Here is a 20500-nt window from a genome sequence, read left to right as displayed (position 1 = left end):
GCCGAGACGTAAATGGGAGGATAATATTAAAATGGATTTGAGGGAGGAGGGATATGATGATAGAGACTGGATTAATCTTGCTCAGGATAGGGACCGATGGCGGGCTTATGTGAGGGCGGCAATGAACCTTCTTGTTCCTTAAAAGCCAGTAAGTAAGTAACCTTACATAGCAACAAATCCAATACTATGATGTCAGGCATTATTGCCTATTCCTATATCTATTTACTAGTTTTACCAGCATTTCATGCGTCCTACCTACTTCTTTGTTGCGTTTTCTGTTGAGTTGATTTTTATGTGATTTTTGCATATTGTTGCTGCACATCCAAAATCCGCAAAGTGTTTTTGAAAAGATTTTCAGACAAAAAGAAAAAAGCAGCGTCGCTTTTAATTCCCTTGATTTTCAAAGCTACTTTCGATATAATTTAATCACCTTTATTGAAATTATTATTAGCCTATTATTATTATTATTATTATTATTATTATTATTATTATTATTATTATTGTTGGGTCTCCGGCGTAGCTCAGTCGGTAGAGGCGCTTGGTTTCTGACCCGAGCTGGGCTAAGGCATGGATTCGATTCCCGCTTGGGCTGATTTCCTGATAGGATTTTTTTTGCGACATTTTCCCCAACTGTAAAGCAAATATCAGACAATCTATGACGAATTCTCGGCCTCGCCTATACTAATACTATCTCGTTATCACCAATTACATCGATACTAAATAACTCAGTAGTTGATAGAGCATATTTAAGTACACTGCTCCGTCGATTTAGTAGATAGTATAAAGTCAATTAAATATAACACGCGGAAAAAATCCCCTGCAATCGTCAAGCATCATCTTTTGGTAAAACAGTGATATTCAATACATGATGGGGTTGTCTGAAGGGACAGCATCCCACTGATACGTATGTAAAAATAATGACATATTAATTTTATTATAGCCTACTTGTTGATAATTATTGCATTATATTATAGTTTCTTTTGCAATATAAACTCTTAATTTTCCTTGCTGTAATAACTTACCATTTTACGTAAATGATTACCGGTACTATTATTGCATCAAAAATACTGTATAATTTAATAATAATAATAATAATAATAATAATAACAATAATAATAATAATTTATTTTAGTACAACATGAATCATAGTCTTTTGTTAATTATTATATAATTGCAATGCAGTTTGGGAGTACAAATATATTTTGTGCGAGATCGTGCGTATTTGCTTGGTTTCCGCACAAAACCAATCCGCGGAAAGTCTAAAATTCCACATTCAGTATTCCCAACCTAACACACATAACAATTTCCCCTCTTCTTACCGCTTAAGTGACATATTGATTTTACTGCTTTAGGCTTTTAACATATTATTTTTAGAGACGTTCAATATAGTAATAATTATAAATTGGAAACTTACCACTGAAATTTCACCTAAATTGCACTGTTAATTATTGTTTTTAAATATTTGCAAAAATTAAGTAAACTCTACAACTCCACTAAAGTTACTGCATTCGTGATGCAAGTAACATTAAGGAAGCCGTGAAAAAGTCAACAAGATTCCAGACTCATCATAGACTGGGGGAAAAAAAAGACAGACGTATATCACAGCCTGCTGGAGTATAGTAAACACAGAAAACATTTTAAAGCAACAATGTTGAAGATAGATATTTTTGTTTTGCAAATTTGCCGTCATTGAACAGAAACCAAAATGGAGATTTCATTGCAACTAATTAGAAATTCCTCTTTCAGGTATGTATTAAACGATCTTCGCACAAAATAATGTACGATACACGAGCGGTATGTTTTCTTTCAATTCTCGGAAATTAAAAAAGCTCAACTACGTTTCGCTTTTTCAAACTTTTCCTCGAACATGAAAACTTCAACATACCGCTCTTGTAACGCATATTACTATTGTGGGTATGCTAGCAAAAAAAGATTGAATAGGCCCCTACCACGGAAGTATAACAAAAAAAATCAAGAAATATGGACAGTAAAACGTGGTAAAACATCGATCATACGGGAATGCGTATTTAAGAGTTGTTAATTCATTACAAAAAGCGAATCTGATACATTAATACAAATTAACTTGATTTCCTAGACTATTATACAGGATGAATAATAAGTATGGAATATTGCTAATACTTCTTAAATTTTAATTTTATAGAAAAACGTTTTATTACAAAAACTGTTGTAGATAAACCATAAATATTATGCCAGTGTCCGAAGAAAGTTATTCAGGCATACAGAATGTGACGGTAAACTTATTTTTTTAAATGGCACTTTATATTAAAATTTAGTCTACATCTACATATTCTGAATCTCCATTAAATTTTACGTATGAATGCGTAGAAATTTTATCCATTCTCTCGCTCTTAACTACCTATTAAATTGTTCGTGGACTTTAATTTTGAGACAAATAAGTATGTAAAATCATGTTGAGTAGGCCATAAACTAAACAAAACACTACGATTAACCAAATTTTATCACAGATGCTCAAAATGAGATCCATTTACAGCCAAACAACCCAGTATATCACGAAAACAGTCCATTGTAGATATGAGATGGAACAGATCAGTCGTGTAACCATGAGAAAGACAATGGACTATTTTCTTGAAAGACAGATATTTTAAAATATTTATCCATGGCCCGTGTAGAAATCAGTGTAACGCATGCGCAGTCCATATCAATCACTTCTAATCTATCACTCAAGAAATACGGTTCGGCGCCAGTGTTGAATTCACACCTTTTCTTCAGCGAGATATAATCGTAACGTCCGTAACAAGGGGGGGGGGAGAGATGGAACCAAAGCAAAATAAACTATAATTCAGACTTGTTCACAGATTTCACTTCCACTTAATTAAAGCCAATTGAGAATTTTCTTCATTAAATGCAACAGATGCACTTTGTATTGATTCCTCAATACGTCTTTTCTTTGTAACAAAAGTACTGTAATTAATATCTATTGTTTTGCCATCACACACTGGAATATTTATATTTATTGTAAATGTTGTAACTACTTTAGAAAAAAAAATATATTTAGGCCGTGTCTTAAAGCTCAAGTCCAAACTACACATTAGTGACTAGCAACTAGGTGACTTGTAAACTACACACTAGGGAGCTTTGGACATGTATGCTTGAAACATGGCCTTCTTCATAGACTGTTTTTCTAAAAACCATGACATTACGGTGCAGCACTGAATTAAGAAGGCAGTGTCCTAATGCAGTTTCATTACGAGTTATGTGGAAAAGATAAGGGCTTAAGGGGAGAGGATGGTATTTTTTGGTGAAAAATTAGTAAATTAAAAAAATATATATTTAAACTACTCTGTGATATGTGTGGAATGCGTAACATAACATTTTCTGGGTATTTGTGCCCTTATTGGATGTTGAGTCGCCATTTTTAAACTTCCTGAGTTATGGATTTTTAAATCACTCGCCCACTTTTATTGTTGTTTCCGGTAAATTAAATTTTCAAAAACATTTTTTTTCTTTAAAATACCCTTTTATATGTGTGGAATGCATTGCATAACATTCCGTGGGTATTTGTGTCCTTTTCGGATGTTGAGACGTCATTTTTAAACTTCCTGCGCTATGGATTTTTAAATCACACGCCCGCTTTTATCGGTTTCCAGCAACTTCATCTTTTTTACTACATTGCCAGACAAAAATGGATATACTTTCTGAACTATTAAAGATACATGCATGAAATTTAGAACATACATTCTTTAGACTAATAGGAAACGTTTCTCTGTAACAGAATTTTGTTAATTGATTTAATTTTACAAATACGTCCGTTTGTTTGCAAGAAAGGAAATCAGAAAATTGTTATTCAATTTTAATTGTTTATTTTACAAACGTAGGGACTAATACCAAATTCTGTTACAGACAGTTCGTAGAACATGCTTTTGCAAATACATTGCAAAAAACTGTTTGAATCTATCTTTAAAAACGATTTAGATATATCGGTTTAAGTACAATCCTGCATTGGGTATATTTTTTTCAAATTTGGGCCCCCAAATATTTTTTTTTTTAATATTTATATTTGGTTGAGTTGCCACAGCTATGAGCTCTCTACATAAAAAAAATAATATTTTGCACCAAATAGGAAAAAAGTTTAAAAAAATACTATCCTCTCCCCTTAATACATTACAATAATGTTTAAAACATTGTACAGAAGGTACTAACAATGTCAGTGTTCAAAGTTAACGTGTTATTCTACATTATATTTATATTATTTCACTTCCAAAGCATTTTCAGATTTCATAACCCCAATTGCTGATGAGGTATCCATTTTGTTTAGTGAACAAGTCAACAATCGAGCAAGCATTTTCGCTTACTAGCTACTACGGACTTGATTGCTGTGCACTATGTAGCTTTGGATCATAACTTCTGACGTCACATCCGGCTATTTAGTCAACAATCTAGTTCACTTCAGCTGAAAATGTAGCTTTGAGACACGGCCTTACTAAACAAAACTAGACTAACACTAGAACTACGCCAATATAGGCCCAGTATATTGCGATATACGAGGCGCTTCCAGAAAGTAAGTTTCCCTATTTTTTAAAATAAGAACACACACTTTCAGGAAAACATTTATTGGCAACAGGTACAGCAATGGTTCAGCTATTTTTCAAGATAGCCACCATCAGAATTGAGACACTTGTATCGTGGGATCAACTTTTAATAATAATACATATAAGGAGCACTCGAAAGAGTATTAAGTATGACTTTTATATATGTTGATCTTGTATCACACATTAGTCACTGTAGTCTGTTATGGATTTTTTGTATCCCTCTGTCGTAGAACTCTGCCGCCTGTGAATGGAACCAGCGTGTGACAGACGTCTTCAGCTCTTCGTCGTTGCCAAAACGCTCACCGGAGGACAGGAATTTCTTGTGAGAGGGAGGGAGAGAGGAGAGGGGAGAGAGGAGAGAGGAGAGAGAGATATATATGTTTCTGCCCATAGACCTGACAGAGCTGCCGATGAATTTCAATTGGCGCAATGCTTTGTGCATTAAAGAACTTTATCACCGGCCGAACCTAGCAGGCGGCGGGAGAAGGAATAAGAGCTTCCATTTCGGACCACTGCTGCCACGCTACTGGCACCAGGCGGGACCTGTCCGGCTGGTATATGATTGATAGATCATAGATCTGTTACGCAGGCGCAATTGACACGGCTAATTACGTTTACTTTCAAGGGGAAAAAATCGGGAAACTTACTTTCTGGATGCGCCTCGTAAATGTCGTAAGTGCATTATAAAAGAATCGAGGAAATTCGCCTCGTTTTTTTCAGCTTTTGTTACGCACTTAACACATGTGTATTGCACACTTTTTTTTTTTTTTTTTTTTTGACGATCGTCATTTAAATAAATTTATTTTTAATTTTGAATGTTGCATAGATATATGTAAAAATTTCTCCGATAAGAAAGTTTGAACGTCGTTGCCAAGGCAGTATGTAACTTAGGTTATTTTGTTTCAGAGTAAACAGTCATTGTTGTTTTTGGTAATCTGATCAATATAATGAGTTTAATTAGAAGTTTTATAATCATTTAATGATTCTGGGAAAAGAATGGGTTCAGAATTAAGTGGATGAAGAGATTAAAGAAGTAAAAAGGATCGGTTGCGCTAAGTTAATACCGGAAAAGTCTGAAAGAAAATATGAAAATGTGTAGACCTATTTTTCAAATAAAGGCTCCGTTTGTTTCTAGTTATCGCACACTACAGTCGCGACGCTGATATTCCCGGCGTGACTCCTCCTCTTTGCTTACGTCTTAGGAAGTGAAGGCTCTATAAAATCTAGGTAGGTAGTATCGTTCGCCATTTTTGTTCTTTCGTTGCCTTACTACCAGACGAGGGATCTATTTGCCGCACCGTTAAACAATATCATGTCGTAGCTCCTATGATAATAAATCAAACGCACTATAATTGAGCGGCAAATAACGTCCTCGTGTGCTTTCTGTGAACCCAACGAAAGAGCCAAAATGGCGGGCGATTATATTAGGTATTTATTGAGCCTTAGGAAATGCATCAGCGAATCACAAGACGCACACGTTTAAATGTAGCCGACCGGCAACGTGATTGGCTGCCGGAAATTAGAACGACGGGACTATAGTGCGGTACAGCGTATACTGTATAACGTCTTTGGGTACAGCAATGTGATTTCTTTTGTTTGCATAGCAACCAGAGAACGTGCGGTATTATAAATTTATGAAGCATGCAAAGAACAATGGTTAGTAGGGAAAAAAGGCATGATCGTAAAAAAAAAACATAAAACACCTGATTTCTTAACTGAAATAAAGACTGAAAATTCGGACGACTTGAATTTCCACTAATCATAATCGGCCAGCAAACAGCTAACCTTCAAGGCAATAAAATATGAACATCTACATACGTATCAGAAATTATTTTAGTGTCTGAAAAATAATATTAAATTGAAATATAATATTGTATAAATTAGATTTTAGTTAAAAATCTGCCGGGGGACATCCTAGATCCCGGGAGAGGGGTAAAGGCTGGTTCACAATAAACCGGGAACGGAAACTAGAACGAGAACGGAAATATTCTTAAAATAAATGTCTTTAAATGTGAGCATTCACAATTAACTATTTGGAATGCTTACATTTAAATACATTTATTTTAACATTATTTCCGTTCTCGTTCTCGTTCTAGTTTCCGTTCCCGGTTTATTGTGAACCAGCCTTAACTCCCTCAGGGTCACCCCTTGAATTCGTCGCTGCCTCGCGATGTATACTCGTAGTTAAGCCTACTGTAAAATAACATATTGTACAGGGACATCATTTTATTTTTACTTCTATTTTTATTGTACCTGAGTTTTTGAATGTACTTCACTCCCACCCCTTCTATTAATGAAGTTCCAACTGTCCTCCACACAGAATGAAGGCCGCATATAGTAAACAGCACGGAGTTAGTGAGTATAGTACGTTCCAGAAATATGTTCGCGTTTTCCAGTGACGAAAGAGCTTTCAATATTGAATCATATTTTCGCACAGGTACTGTCCGTTTGCCTACGTCGCATCCCGGTTTCCCCCACCTGCTTCTGCTGCGCCCCTCTTTAAAAGCTGGGCTTCTTAGCTCTTTTCTGAAAATTTTAATTTCTGTTAGGAATTGGACATTTACGTTTAAAATAACTTAAATAAAAGGGCCTCGTTAAGTAATTAACTGTCACGTGATTCCCCCCCCCTTTCTACGATCCTGCGACATAACCACTTGGACGGACAGTAGATAGCATGTCTGAGTAATTTTATCTGTGAGGGTCGGGCAGAAGTGAAGATTGAATTTACAGTACGTAAGGTACTCTTTTATATAGTAGGTACAGAATTATTTCAACATGAGTTGCTAGTACGAAGGACGAAACTGGCAATTGAAATTAGATGCAATAGTCTATAATGCGATAATATGCACAAAAGAACTGAAGCCTGTATCGAAATGAACGGCCACCATTTTCAAAAATGTGTTTAAATATTCATATTATGATTATTTTTCAATTTAACTTCTTTCTCTATATTGTACGCTAATGTGCTGTAGACAGTATAATATACACTGCACAATGAATACGTTCGTATAGATAACTCAGTTCGGGAGTAAAAACACTTATTCTTAATACAGTACTCTATTTTGATTAAACAAAAATCTAATGAAAATTATCGAACTCAAAATCTCGATATTTCCTAGTTTACGTAAATGGATGAACTACTTTTCTTCCCTCCTATAACTAGTAAAGTGATTTGTTTGTGTTTTACGCCAGTATCATCGAACTACAGTCGTGGAAGGGGGTAGACAACTGTGTTTCCGGTATAGCCAGGTTAATATTAAAAATGTTAGTAAAAATAAAATGATGTCCCTGTAGAAATATCTATTTATAAATATGTTTAAATTCCCCATCCTTTATAACAAAATTAAAGAAGTGAAAAGGCCTCCAAGAACCGTACTTTGCAATAACCCATCATAACCTGATGTATTTCTGGTAGCATAAGTCGAAAATAAGTTTAAAACTAGGACAAAAGGAAATTGCCTGAGCACGAACTGTAAATTATTTCGCATAATTTACATGTTATCTGTACATCTTCCCTTGGAATGTCCCGGCTTCTTGAGGTGTTCGTAATGTTGTGTAACATATTTGTTGACGAACGCCCAACGCAAATAAAATTGTCAGCCAGTCGATAATGCGCATGGCGATGCACCGTACTATTCTCCGGCAGAATTCTATTTTGTCGTCATCTCAGTACCTCTTCCATCTTCACAGAGGTCCGACGGCTCGGCGACAACCAGCCGCGTGAAATAAGTTGACTTAGCACGAGTATGTTTAATGTCTAACTGTAATTTGATATCCCGTGGATTATAGCAAGTACGGTGAGTCTTATACGTGTCTTACAAATAACAGTTAATAATATAAAATTACACATATACGACGTGACAGTTTAAATTAATTTTATTTTTTTCTTACAACTTTTATTGAGATTTCTATTAGACAATGAAGTTAAAGGTTAGATTAATACGTTCTAATTTATTAATCACCATCACATTAATCGTATGAATGTTTGTTAGAAGTAGCGCATTGTTGAAGAAAAATATATACAGAGTGATTGAGAAGGAATATTCATATTTTAGGGGGCTGTAGGCCTAATATTGTGACTAAAAAGTTCATATAAACACGTGTTCAATTTTCAATATGTGTGTGCGTGTGGAGATACAGCTTTTTGAATGTTACGTATGACAAGCGTTATTATCGCCGCTGCCTCATGGTTAACATGTCGGCATCATACAATAACGTGCGGAGTGCTTTTAAAACATAATTTTACCGACCGATTGTTGCTCTGTAGGTTCCACTCTAAGCGTCACCTTGTCACGTCTACTTCCTCGATAAGAATAAGCACTAGTTTGTTATATTGTTAAATGGCTATTATTATTATTATTATTATTATTATTATTATTATTATTATCCCGAAAATACTAAGTATATGATTATGTCTCGTGACCAGAATATTGTAAGAAATGGAAATATAAAAATTGGAGATTTATCCTTCGAAGAGCTGGAAAAATTCAAATATCTTGGAGCAACAGTAACAAATATAAATGACACTCGGGAGGAAATTAAACGCAGAATAAATATGGGAAATGCCTGTCATTATTCGGTTGCGAAGCTTTTGTCATCTAGTCTTCTGTCAAAAAATCTGAAAGTTAGAATTTATAAAACAGTTATATTACCGGTTGTTCTGCATGGTTGTGAAACTTGGACTCTCACTTTGAGAGGGGAACAGAGATTAAGGGTGTTTGAGAATAAGGTTCTTAGGAAAGTGTTTGGGGCTAAGCGGGATGAAGTTACAGGAGAATGGAGAAAGTTACACAACGCAGAGCTGCACGCATTGTATTCTTCACCTGACATAATTAGGACCATAAAATCGAGACGTTTGAGATGGGCAGGACATGTAGCACGTATGGGCGAATCCAGAAATTCATATAGAGTGTTAGTTGGGAGGCCGGAAGGCAAAAGACTTTTGGGGAGGCCGAGACGTAGATAGGAAGGTAATATTAAAATGGATTTGAGGGAGGTAGGATATGATGGTAGAGACTGGATTAACCTTGCTCAGGATAGGGACCAATGGCGGGCTGATGTGAGGGCGGCAATGAACCTCCGGGTTCCTTGAAAGCAAGTAAGTAAGTAAGTAAATTATTATTATTATTATTATTATTATTATTATTTCATATACGAGTACGTTGACATTCTTAACATTTAATAATACCTCTTTAATAATAATTTTTAATCACATACCTTAATGTTCGTCCTCAGCACAAGACATTGCAACCTCGGTTTTAGTCCACGTGGATTAGACAAGTAGGTGTCATTTAATAATGGAAGCAGCTTATTGGTTGCAATGTTGAAATTGAGGCGAGTGATTGGAGCGGCGACATAAGAAATTGAAAACAATAATACAATTAAATTTCAAAGGCCTGCCGAATGTTATGCACGAGATCGCTCAAAGACCTGCCTAATGTTAACCATGAGAGCGCGGCGACAAGTGGGAAGAAGGAAAGATAATAATGGATTACTGATTAGCTATATTTATTGCTTATTTATATGGTAAATATAAATTGTAGCTTCTGGCCGAGAGGGCTATAATATAGATCTCTTGCTTCTAAAGTCTGTGTGATGTATCATGTCTCACTGTGAAAAGAGAGAGAATGGAGATATGTCTTACTTCGTCTGTATTGTTATGGCGATGGGAGTGGAGCGATGCCGTCCAACCATCCAGTGGCGGAAGGGACTAGTTGATACATTCTGTAACACAAAATAAAATAACAAAATATCTCTCTTCGTAGTGTATAGTTCCGTCACTGAGCTTGTCTTTCAAGAAACTGAGTTCCGGTAGCCTGTACAATAATGTTTTGAAAGGAATCCTGAAAATTTACAACCCTCCTATAATCTCCACCCTCATTTGAAGGGACTTGGTTTTATTGCTACTGAGACAAGATAAACCTTACCAGGTATAGCGGAAGAACCACTTCTGTCTCTTTAGATATCGTATTAAATTAAACGAAAATGAGTGAAGAACTCAAATCTTAAAGCTGTTTGCTCAAAATATGTTGGCATATAGCAGTGGCTTATGCAAAATTTTGTCAAGAAGGGGAGTTATTATTAAAATTAAAAATTATAAAAATTATCATTATTAAAATTATTTGCAATTTACGTTATCGATATTTTAAATTTTGTGTATTATTATTATATTATTATTATTATGTTTATGTTACGGTATATTTCTTAATATTATACTATGTTCTAATAAAACATATTCATGAATATCTTTATAAAATCTTTGAAACGTAATTCTTTTACGGCCATTCAATTTTTAACACATTTTAACTTCTGTTTAATTTTGTATAATAAAAAATGTTTGTGTCATTATTACACTCATACAACAATAATTTTCGATAGCCTATGATAAGTAAGACACTTTACATAACAGGAAAATTCATGGAAACAATTAAATATATTGAAATATATGTGATTTATTTTTAAAAGTTCAAAAGGGGAAGGGGTTTAAACCCGGTAACTCTCCCCTTGCTGACGCATAATTACAGCATGTTGTTCATTGCGCTACTTTATTCTATGAGATTTGGCTACTAAATTAGCAAGGACATATATTTGAATATACAATTACATGCAGCGAGTTTTAAGTCCATGACAAGCTCACAGAATAGTACAGAGTAAATTAACTTCCTTTAATTAAAAAAAAAAGCATACCCATAATTTTAAGTATCGAGATAAATATTGAATAGACGAATATCAATGAATATTGGGCATAATAATACGAATTAAAATTCATTTTTATTATAAATTAAATTTAAAATGAATATTACGGAATTTTACATAATCTTTCATACATAAATGTTATAGTTTATTATGAAATCCTGTCCAGGGCATTCAGTTCTTCGGTAAAAAATCTTGGCATTCACATGGATAATAATCTCAACTGGGACATGCAAATCACAGAAACCTGCAGAAAAGTATATTCTATTATCCATATGCTAAAAAGGATAAATGTTCATCTCCCCTCTTGCTTAAAAAAAGTTCCTTGTGCAGACACTTGTATTTCCCTATTTTGACTATGCTGACATTTTACTGACTGACCTTTCCAGCGACAACAAAACGAAACTTCAACGTGCTCATAATTTGTGTGTACGTTTTGTAAGCAATGTTCGTAAATATGACCATATTACCCCATCCCTGGAAACAATAGGTTGGCTTAAACTAGATAAGAAGAGAAATTTACATTCACTTCTCCTTCTCTTCGAAATCTTGAACTCTTCTATTCCTTCGTACCTGTCGTCTCGCTTCACTTACCTTTCTTCACACCACAATCTGAACACACGCTCTCGCCATGAAACAATACTAACAATACCATCCCATCGCACCTCCTCATACTCATCCTCTTTCACAATAGCCCTGCCAAGATTCTGGAATTCGTTACCTGCTAGCATCAGGGACTGTCGAAATAAAATTGAATTCAAACGCAAACTTACTAGGCACTTGGTCAGTAATTGAGACTCGTTCAGACATGGTTTCTTGTAAATACTTCTCTTAATCTATCACAAAATATTTCAATATCCGGTAATTTCATTGCTATAGATTTTTGTTATTGTAGGTTTAACTTGTAATTCAGTAAATACAAAAATATTCTTTGTTCTTAACTTCTATGATAAAATGTCTAGCTTTCATTAATCAGGTAATCTTGTGGTACTTTAATTTTTATTGTAATTGTAATTGTAAATTTAATGTTAATTGTAATTTTATTGTTCATATTATAGTTGTAATCCCCTGGTAGAGGGACAGAGAAGGCCTGATGGCCTTATCTCTACCAGGTTAAATAAATAAATACTACTACTAAATATAATGTCAACATATCTGTAAATCCTTTCCTTTCTCTCTCGTTTCTTTTTATTTTTTAATTTTCCTTACGTTTAAGTTGAATTATGTTACAAAATAAAAAATTAAATGGAAGATAGGCATATTAGTACTTCTATTTATAATAATTTTAATATATGAATTAAAACTATTTCCACAATTTGGAATGAAGATATAGGTAATGTTTTAATTATAGACATTTAGTTCTCGAAAAACATTTTAAAGCCACAATTAATTAATCAATTATTGTTATGTTTCACGCAGTGTTTGCTGTACTGCTGTTAGCAACGATTGTTGAACTGCTGCATCATTTACAGAGGATAAGGCCTAAAATACGGAACATTTCAAGACTTAAAATGGACATGGAGATGGAGAGAATTGTGATCAGAGATGCTAGACGAGAAGATTGTGCAGAAATAAAAAGGCTTATTCAGGTAAGATAGCCCATAGCTAAAAAAAAAAGCGCATTTAAAAGCAGCCACAACCGCTTCTTTTTTTAATCACTTCCTAAGCACAAATTCATAATCATTCCTTAAGTAAAATAATTTTGAATGTAATTTGTAACTTATGGCGGCGGAAAATGAACTGTGTACAAAAATAAAACAATGATAACAATAATAATAATAATAATAATAATAATAATTTATTTATTTTTTATTTATTTATTTATTTATTTATTTATTTATTTATTTATTTAGAATATTAACGTGCAAAACAAGAGCACAAGGCCAATTACAGTTTAGCACGTGATATAGAACAAAACGAAACTACAAATGATGATGAGAATGAATGATAGAAAATGGCAATGAGGTGAAATACAATCAATATAATAGTCAACATTAATCATTGACCAAATGCAACAAAATAAATAGCACAAATAATTATTAAAATTAGTACAGTGAGATAATTAAAATAGTGGCAATTAAATAAAATGAATTACAAATGAATTAATGAAATCATATAAATGAAGACTGGAATAATATAAGACACAGTGCATACAAATAATTATTAAAATTAGAGACAAATACAAATAAACAATAATGAAAAAATGAATAGATAACAAAAACAGTGCCTACAAATAATTATTAAAATTACAGACAAATACAAATAAACAATAATGACAAAATGAATAGATAACAAAAACAGTGCCTACAAATAATTATTAAAATTACAGCCAAATACAAATAAACAATAATGGCAAAATGAATAGATAACAAAAACAGTGCCTACAAATAATTATTAAAATTACAGACAAATACAAATAAACAATAATGACAAAATGAATAGATAACAAAAACAGTGCCTACAAATAATTATTAAAATTACAGACAAATACAAATAAACAATAATGACAAAATGAATAGATAACAAAAACAGTGCCTACAAATAATTATTAAAATTACAGACAAATACAAATAAACAATAATGACAAAATGAATAGATAATTACAAAAATACATGATACAGAAAAGCTAAAACAACACAAACGAAGTTAAAAATGAATACGCTTAATATAAGAATAGCCAAACAACAAACTATACAATAAACGGATCTGAATTAATACAATGTAAATTGGCAGCTTTCATGCATCTGACAACCGGAGAGAGAGATTTAGGCTTATAGGTATAAACATTTTTTTGAAATCTTAAACCTTTCGAAGGGGCCCGAAGGTAGATATTGCTTATGAAGGATTCACAATCAATATCACCCTTTAAGGCCTTACAAAAGAATAAGTAATCAAGCTCAAGACGTCTAGCATAAAGGCTAGAAAAGTTAAAATATTTACAAGTACGCTCATAATTGAAAACAGATGAATTTGGCAAAAACCTAAAAGCACATAGGGACATAAATTTTCTTTGGATGATTTACAATTTACCCGAATCAGTAGAAGTAATAGAATTCCAGGCGACAGATGCATATTCAAGTTTAGATCTGATTAATGTATAGTATAGAATTACAAGAGTAGCTGGCGTAGAAAAAGAATAAGTTATAGACCTCGTAAGTCCGAGCATTTTAATGGAATGATTATAAATATGTTGGACATGATTATGAAAATGTAGTTTGGTATCGAGTAGAACTCCCAGGTCTCTAATACAGTCTTTTCTTATTATGCTGATATTATTAAGAGTGTAATTAAATTTAAGAGAAGTAGTTTTTCTAGAGAAGGAAATGACAAAATAATAATAATAATAATAATAATAATAATAATAATAATAATACTTTTTATTATTATATCCATACCACAATATTGTGGCAGTGATGAGAAGTTGAAAAGATTGATGCAAATCACCGAAACAATACGTGAACACGCAGTTACGAAATACTCCGTTATAAATAAAGCAACTCGGCTTGATCAATGGAAACATTTCGTGAGGAAAATTCCATCCTTTTGAACTTAACGGATCTATTACCTTGACCTTGATTCTGGTCGTCCGGGAATCGATCCCAACGCTTTAAAGGGGAAAAGTCAGCGATGTGAAATATTTTACGAAAGTTAATTTCTTATAAGAGGCAACAATACAATTCTAACTATATCACTACAGTAATCAATACAAGTTATAAAAATCGCTGTTATGGAGGTGGCATATAGACCTTCTTCCTTTTTGTTATGCTTTTTTGCGTATCTCACAACATTTCAATGCTTTATCCATTAGTAAGTTAATTATATTCTCGTTTATAGTTTACTTTCGTGAGTTCTCATTTATAAGATAAATGTAAATTAAGTACCGGTAATTAAATATGCACACAAATAAGAACATAACATTTCGTTTTCCGCATTGCGCATAGAAGCAGTTATGTAATTCCTATATTGTGTAATTACAGTCAACAGTAATCTCACTAGAGATTCTGATTTCTAGAGAAAACTCGAATGGGATTTGACTATTTCAATTTTAGAAGAAAGTATACAAAGATTAGAAGAAATAAAATATTCCAATACAATAAAATAATATTAATTGACATACTAAAATTCTATTTCACTAATGTTAGCTTCACCAAAATGTTTGAACGGAGACGCCATTCTCATTTGATTAACTATGAGATAAACAAATGATAATCGCAAAGCTTGTTTTATAGTACCGGTACCTTAAAGAATTGTCAGTTTTAAATGTTGGCAAACAAACAAATGCTAGGGAAATGATAAAAAGAAACAAATGCTAAGGAAGAGGTAAAATTGTAGCGATTGGTTGAAACACGTCCTTTCGTACTGTTTTATTAGTCAATAGTAGTATGACGTAGTAAAAGTGTAATATTCAACAGTAATCTCACTAGAGGTTTTGATTTATCTAGAGAAAATCAAACCTCGAATGGAATTTAACTGACTATCTCACGATTAGAAGAAAGTATATAAAGATTAGAAGAAATAAAGTACTCTAATACGACAAAATATTAATTGACTTACTAAAATTCTATTTCATTAATGTTAGCTTCACCAAAATGTTTGAACGAAGCAGCTATTTTCAGTTATCTATGTGGGAAACAAATGATAATCGCAAAGGATGTTTTATAGTACCGGTACCTTAAAGAATTTGCAATTTGGAATGTTGGCAAACAAAGAAACAAATGCTAGGGAAGTGATAAAAAAGAAACAAATGCTAGAGAAGTGATAAAATTGTAGCGATAAACAGTCATGATTGGTTGAAACACGGCTTTTCGTGCCGTTTTATTAGTGAAAAGTAGTATGACGTAGTAAAAGTGTAATATTCAAAAGTAATGCCACTAGAGGTTTTGATTTATTTAGGGTAAACCAAAACTAAAATGGAATTTGACTACTTCACGATTAGAAGAAAGTATATAAAGATTAGAAGAAATAAAGTACTGGTACTCTAATACAATAAAATATTAACTGACTTACTAAAATTCTATTTCACTAATGTTAGCTTCACCAATATGTTTGAACGGAGCCGCCGTTTTCAGTTGACTATCTATGCGGGAAACAAATGACGATCGCAAAGCATGTTTTATAGTACCGTAGAGAATTTGCAGTTTGAAATGTTGGCAAATAAAGAAACAAATGCTAGGGTAGTGATAAAAACAAACAAATGCTAGGAAAGCGATAAAATTGTGCAATAAACAGCCATGATTGGTTGAAAGAAGCCATTTCGTACCGTTTTATTGGTCAAAAGTAGTATGACGTAGTAAAAGTGTAATAGTTAATGTAGCCTACTTTCGAAACTGCGATAAAAATGATGACTTACGCCCTTTAAAAAAATGCAATTCAAATGTAAAGAATTCAGCTACAAGTCAATAGTTTTCTGTAAGTCCTTCACGGGCCTATCTATAAATATATGAAATAACTATAACGTCTTTGAAGGAACCGGACTTAGATTTGCAGCAGATTATATAAAATTTACTGTAGGTATTATTATCCTCATCATCGTATTTTTATTTCTAGTCTATGTATATTCGAAAGTTCAGTTAACAGAATATTTAATATCATAACAAATGCTTTCCTATAAATTCGTTTTACTTTATTTGATCTACGAACACTTCGATTTCGTCTTTCATTCTCATTTCGTCATTGCTGCATGACATTTGCTTAAGGCCTCAGAAGCTATAAAGCTGCTTCTAAAAACGAACATACAGCAGAGAAATCTATACTAATAATAAATCTGTAAGCGAAATTTTTCTGGTAATTTTCGATTTTCCAAAAATAATTGGTTTTAACATGTATAATTAATCATCCTGAAACCGAAAATCGCTTTTTTGAAATTTTTGTTTGTATGTCTGTCTGTCTGTCTGTCTATCTGTCTGGATGTTTGTTACCTTTTCACGCGATAATGGCCGAACGGATTTCGATGAAAATTGGAATATAAATTAAGTTCGTTGTAACTTAGATTTTAGGCTCTATGGCATTCAAAATACATTATTTAAAAGGGGGTTATAAGGGGGCCTAAATTAAATAAATCAAAATATCTCGCTTATTATTGATTTTTGTGATAAATGTTACATAACAAAAGTTTCTTTAAACATTATTTCCGATAAGTTTTATTCCGGGCAAAAGTTTGATAGGACTGATATTTAAGGATATACAAGACTTTTAAAATAACAATACAATACATTTTCACCGCCGCCTCAGATTATAGTGTCGTTGTTCCATAACTCCTATGTGCAAAATATAAAATTTTTCAGTACCAGTACGAAGAAAAAACAGATTTATTCATTCTATGGCAGTGGTACATAAGAGATCGTGAATTCTTACATTTTCGAAAGAAAGAAATATAATTACATATAGGAGACTGTATTGTTTGCTGTATCACTATTTAAGTTATTTAATAGAGCAAAAATCTGAAAATCGATATGTCACAAAGGAGTTATTGCAGGAACGACATCGATGGCTATAATGAAATTAAAACAAATGACTCCATCTATTTAAGGCGGCCTTGAGGTTTATCAATATTAATATACATAGAATATTAAATTTGTCTGTTTGTATTAAGTAATCTCAGAAGCTAATTTGGATAATTCCTTCACTATTTGAAATTTGTAGTTTTTCTAGATGGATGTAATAGTACGTATAAGGAATGAGGTAAGATGAAAATAGATCTTTACGCACAGAAAAATTATCTTCGTACACAATTCACTCTATTAATTTGGAGTGATTTATTAAAGATGCATTCGAGACTAATTTAGCAAAATGTTAAACGGATTATCGTTGCATCAAAAACGGATGTTCTCTGAACCAAATGATCATATTTTAATTATTTGCATGTAATAACAAATAAGAAATATGTTAAAGGAATTATCATTGCACCAAATGAGTGGTCTCTGGACCAAAATGATCGCATTTTAATTATTTAAATACAATTTAAATTAAGTAACATATTAAACTATTTATTCTTCTATCAAACACGAATGTTCCCTGGGGCATATGTTCTATTTTAATTATGTAATTACTTTATATTTATTTCTAACAAGTGCAGCGGAGCGCACGGGTACGGCTAGTAAAGTTATAAGACTGAATAATTTTCTAGCTTTCTTGGTTTCCTTCAGCAGTCTGGCATTCAAATACGCCTATAAAGTGTAAGATACGCACTTAATTCCGATCACTGGGAGGTCACCATTTCATTATGGATCCGTCAAGAAAAGGCAATATGCTCTTGGTCATGGCCGACATTGTTTATTGAATAGATCTGATGGTCATGCCATGGGGTACGTGTACGAAACAGACAAATAATTAAAATGCTCATGTTATGCTGTTATGCCATAGCGCATGAATATGCATTCTAATCGATAGAACTCTGCTTTGTCACGGTAGTACTGGTAACACGTATCTATGCCGTATGTTAAATAAATTGCTTGCAATCGAAATTATTTCTAACTGCTTTTCAAATGAATTTAATAATTTCTTTATTTCTTTATGTAACGTAGATATCCAAAGCGCAATAGACTTTTGTAACGATGTGGAAGGGTATATGGACTGTACACGGCAAAAAGGATGAATAGAGTTGCCGAAACATTCAGCGTCATATGCCATTGTTGTATGGAGCTTAGAAGGCAGACCGGACCTAGCCGTAAACACAGAACAAAGCGAATACAGTGTCATTCTACGAGTATACGGGTGTATAGTATACGTTCACTTACTTACTGGCTTTTAAGGAACCCGTAGGTTCATTGCCGCCCTCACATAAGCCCGCCATCGGTCCCTATCCTGAGCAAGATTAATCCAGTCTCTACCATCATATCCCACCTCCCTCAAATCCATTTTAATATTATCTTCCCATCTACGTCTCGGCCTCCCCAAAGGTCTTTTTCCCTCCGGCCTCCCAACTAACACTCTATATGCATTTCTGGATTCGCCCATACGTGCTACATGTCCTGCCCATCTCAAACGTCTGGATTTTATGTTCCTAATTATGTCAGGTGAAGTATACAATGCGTGCAGCTCTGCGTTGTGTAACTTTCTCCATTCTCCTGTAACTTCATCCCTCTTAGCTCCAAAAATTTTCCTAAGAACCTTATTCTCAAACACCCTTAATCTCTGTTCCTCTCTCAAAGTGAGAGTCCAAGTTTCACAACCATACAGAACAACCGGTAATATAACTGTTTTATAAATTCTAACTTTCAGACTTTTTGACAGAAGACTAGATGACAAAAGCTTCTCAACCGAATAATAACAGGCATTTCCCACATTTATTCTGCGTTTAATTTCCTCCCGAGTGTCATTTAGATTTGTTACTGTTGCTCCAAGATAGGCCTATTTGAATTTTTCCACCTTTTCGAAGGATAAATCTCCAATTTTTATAGTTCCATTTCGTACAATATTCTCGTCACGAGACATAATCATATACTTAGTCTTTTCGGGATTTACTTCCAACCCTATCGCTCTACTTGCTTCAACAAGAATTTCCGCGTTTTCCCTCATTGTTTGTGGATTTTCTCCTAACATATTCACGTCATCCGCATAGACAAGAAGCTGATGTAACCCGTTCAATTCCAAACCCTCTGTGTTATCCTGAACTTTCCTAATGGCATATTCTAGAGCGAAGTTAAAAAGTAAAGGTGATAGTGCATCTCCCAGCTTTAGCCCGCAGTGAATTGGAAAAGCATCAGATAGAAACTGACCTATACGGACTCTGCTGTAAGTTTCACTAAGACACATTTTAATTAATAGAACTAGTTTCTTGGGAATACCAAATTCAATAAGAATATTATATTTACGTTAACGTAAAAAAAAGGTAAAGGTAAAGGTATCCCCGTAACATACCATGAAGGCACTTGGGGGGCATGGAGGTATACGTTCACGTACAGGAAGAAAAGACACAATGTTATCAGAGAGTTTATTTTCATAAACTTTGATATCAGTCTGAAATTTGACACATGTACGAGTATTGCAAATGTCACGGCGTGGATATCCAAATGATATGTTAAATCTGGTGTTGAAAATCTTTCTTTAGTATTCATAAGACACATTTTCTTACATTTTTTTTTTTTTAATGTTGAGATTGTTGGAAAGATATATTCGATCACTTTTTTACTGACAGTAATGACTTTTCCTTCCCTTAAATGATTTAATGTGGTTGAGCACACTTTCGAAGATATCTTCAGGTTTTTTGTTGTGATGATTTTGATGTTTGCCTCGTT

General features: G+C 33.4%; 1 protein-coding gene across 1 annotated transcript in view; it reads left to right on the top strand.

The window, feature by feature from the left end:
- The first annotated feature begins 8197 nt into the window (after positions 1–8197).
- Positions 8198–20500, top strand: part of LOC138703644 (thialysine N-epsilon-acetyltransferase-like) — a 30806-nt gene continuing 18503 nt past the window's right edge. Inside the window, exons 1-2 of the mRNA XM_069831701.1 lie at positions 8198–8368; positions 12684–12853. Coding sequence (XP_069687802.1) covers positions 12776–12853 — 78 coding nt within the window. The 5' untranslated portion in view covers positions 8198–8368; positions 12684–12775. The remainder of the gene's footprint in view (positions 8369–12683; positions 12854–20500) is intronic.

This window comes from Periplaneta americana, chromosome 7, assembly GCF_040183065.1.
Source record: "Periplaneta americana isolate PAMFEO1 chromosome 7, P.americana_PAMFEO1_priV1, whole genome shotgun sequence".
NCBI lineage: Eukaryota > Metazoa > Arthropoda > Insecta > Blattodea > Blattidae > Periplaneta > Periplaneta americana.
This window is presented reverse-complemented; position numbering and strand designations above follow the sequence as displayed.